This window comes from Phytophthora parasitica (assembly GCF_000247585.1).
Source record: "Phytophthora parasitica INRA-310 unplaced genomic scaffold supercont2.63, whole genome shotgun sequence".
Classification (NCBI taxonomy): domain Eukaryota; phylum Oomycota; class Peronosporomycetes; order Peronosporales; family Peronosporaceae; genus Phytophthora; species Phytophthora nicotianae.
Genome location: NW_008649049.1, coordinates 194,639 through 197,379, shown reverse-complemented (window position 1 = coordinate 197,379; position 2,741 = coordinate 194,639). Strand labels below are relative to the sequence as shown.

General features: G+C 47.0%; 2 protein-coding genes across 2 annotated transcripts; one reads left to right on the top strand and one right to left on the bottom strand.

Moving 5' to 3' along the window:
• Positions 1–676: 676 nt before the first annotated feature.
• Positions 677–1,664, bottom strand: PPTG_17106 (hypothetical protein; the record flags this gene model as incomplete). Its single annotated transcript, XM_008914741.1, has 4 exons — positions 677–1,086; positions 1,188–1,247; positions 1,314–1,460; positions 1,559–1,664. 4 exons carry the CDS (start codon positions 1,662–1,664, stop codon positions 677–679), a joined length of 723 nt encoding a protein of 240 aa, XP_008912989.1.
• Positions 1,665–2,213: 549 nt separating this feature from the next.
• On the top strand, positions 2,214–2,736 carry PPTG_17105 (hypothetical protein; the record flags this gene model as incomplete). The annotated part of the gene is made up of 2 exons (XM_008914740.1): positions 2,214–2,513; positions 2,728–2,736. The coding sequence occupies 2 exons, from the start codon at positions 2,214–2,216 to the stop codon at positions 2,734–2,736; spliced, it is 309 nt and encodes a 102-aa protein (XP_008912988.1).
• Between the last annotated feature and the right edge of the window lie 5 nt (positions 2,737–2,741).

Sequence of the window (2,741 nt, the reverse complement as noted above, 5' to 3'; positions counted from 1 at the left end):
CCATAGAGCGCGTAATATCCACAGGAATTACGAAAGGGTGCATATACGTCGCTGGTCTCATAGCTTCCCATCGGCATTGAATCGCTCGTGACCGTAGGTAGGCGTCATCCAGCTGCACAGGGTACTTCTCCATCATCTCCACAACGGACTTCAGATTGGCGGTGTTGCGAGCCCATACTACCAGGTTGTCAAGTGACACAGTTAGATTGCTCGGATACTTGTGTAGAGCTAAACGTTGTACACTTGATGTAATTTTCGTTTGCTGGAAACGCTTGGTGGTGGCGCGAGCTTTCCCTCGGCCTTTCGGTTTCGGGACGTTGATGATATCTACTTGGCGCTCAGACGGTGGTGGCGAATGTGTATGGTGCTACAGGAAAAGCAATTAAGACGTTAGCTACTGAAAAACCGTATCAAGCGTTGCTCTTACCTGGTTCTGTATCGTAAGTTCATATTCATTCACAGCCACCTTTTTGACTAAAGCAGTTAAGCGAGCCTTGCACTTCTTGTAGCGAGTTTGTCGGTTCCGATGACCTTTCGAACGGGACTTCTGCGAAACGCCATGTGTGCAGCGATAAATTTTCTGCGTCCACTCGAATTCCGTAGGCATTTGATCTTGATGCGTACTGTACAATTGTCAATACAGCTCAGTTCTACATCTGCTATGAACAATAAGACATCAAGCATTCCTGTTGTGAAGCGCCGTCTTTACCGAGCTGCGTACACGAAACTTGAGATTGTACTTCTTCTTGTACTTCGTAAAATGATCCTCAAAAGATGACCAGCTTTCCAAGGTAGACGCTGGCTTGAACGGCGGGACAGTATTTTCAATCTCGTCGCTGTCATTCAGCATCGTGTCCATCTCCTCGAGGTGTTTACTTTTACGTTTTCGAGGTTGGTATTGAGAATCCGTGGGCGAGTACGGAACGGTTTCCAAGTCACTACCATCAGCTTTGGTCACAGAGCCCAAATTTGAGTCGCCATCACCATCCGATCCGCTTGTCACCCACACTTTTCGTTTCTTGGTTGGAGGAGGCGAGACTTTGTGCGGAGAATACGGCTTTAGCACGGTCGTTGTGCTCTTAATTTCTGCCAAAGCACCAAATAAAAAAAACATTCCATTAACGCAACAGTGATGTAAGGCAACCTTAACTACCCTAATGCAACTGTATGGTAAAAATCAAACTCACCTGGCGGCTCTGCAGCAGTTCCTCTCCCCTTGCTCTTGTCGTCCTTCTTCTCGCCCCGCGCTAATAAACCCGATGATTTAAGCAGTTAATATTTGATGAATCCAGAAGAATTAAGACGAAACTTACTTGTGTTTGGCTTGTCGTCCGCATCAAATACTTCAGATGAGAGCGATTCCTCGACGACGAAGTCATCATCCGTGTCGTTGTCACGCTCAAAGCCGAGCGTGGCGAGCATGTAGTTCAATTCCGAGTTACCAGCGCGTAGTTGCCGATCTAGTAAACACAAGCATAACAAAGTAACAATAAATCACACGTATTTAACGGTTAGTAACTCAACAACCCCCTCCCTCTCACAGAATATATAATTCTACCCGACGTGGGGGAGTCCATCGCTGGCGGCATGTGTCTTCGTATCTGCGAGCTGCTGGCAGCTCTTCCTTCTGTCCGTTCGTCTTCCCGTTCGTCTCGCGCGGACATGCGCGCGCTAGAGATCTTGCCTCCTGCCTGCAAATTCGTAAATAAAAAATGAGAGGCTGTGGACAATCGTACTTATCACGGAATACGTACCTAAGCGAGATAAGTCTGAAAGGAAATTTAGACAAATAGATTTCACGGGAAAATTTGAAATCTTCCAAAAACAACCGTAATCGTCAAACGCAACCGTAACTTTGGGTTGTAGTAACCACTCCGGTCAAAGCTATAACCTTGGGGAAACATGTACATAACTGGCCAAATATAACCGAAGTTGTATTTGTCGCGTTCACGACAATCTAATTGGCTTCTCAGTCGATTTGTTCGCCGTACCGACCCATTTAAGGATAATACACTGCAGAATGTATCAGTATGAAATGTAAAATCAGTTGCACACAGAGTTTGCCTTTTCACCGACCTTTGCAACCTGACTACCATACAAAAAACGTGTGCACGTTCCCTCGGGTTGCATAAGATCCTCTCATAACCAAAGACACGGCTCGAAACACAAGGGTAATGCGAGGCAACAGATACAAGTCAATTCTCAATGAGTTCATGGCGTTTGGAGCTGGTCATACCTTCAGTACGGACATTAGCTTCAGTCAAGACACCCTGTTGGAGATCACACCCGACGACGTGTGTCACTGGATGAATTTTCGCGCGTTTGGAGACGCCAATCCTGCGGAGGACGCAAAACCGGTGAACGCCCGTGCGTCCACCTTGGAATACGCCAAGAAAGCGATTTCCTCTTTCATGCCACGCCGCACAGTTCCTTGGGGCCCTATTCGCAACGAAGGGAATCCAACTCGCTCAGAGACTGTAAATGCAGTAATTAAGAAGGTGAAGCGATGCGAGGTACGACGAGAAGGAGTCCAATCGGCAGCTAGGCGTCCGATCGAGTATGGTGAATTTCTTAATCTACTGGATCAAGTTCACACGGGAAACGGCAAGGGTTCACTGAAGTATTTAGTCTGTGCTGTGCTCACCATGCAATGGCACCTCATTGCACGCATTGACGACATGATGAAACTGAAGTTCGATAGCTTTTCGTGCAGCATTCACCACCCAGGTTCATTGATTTGT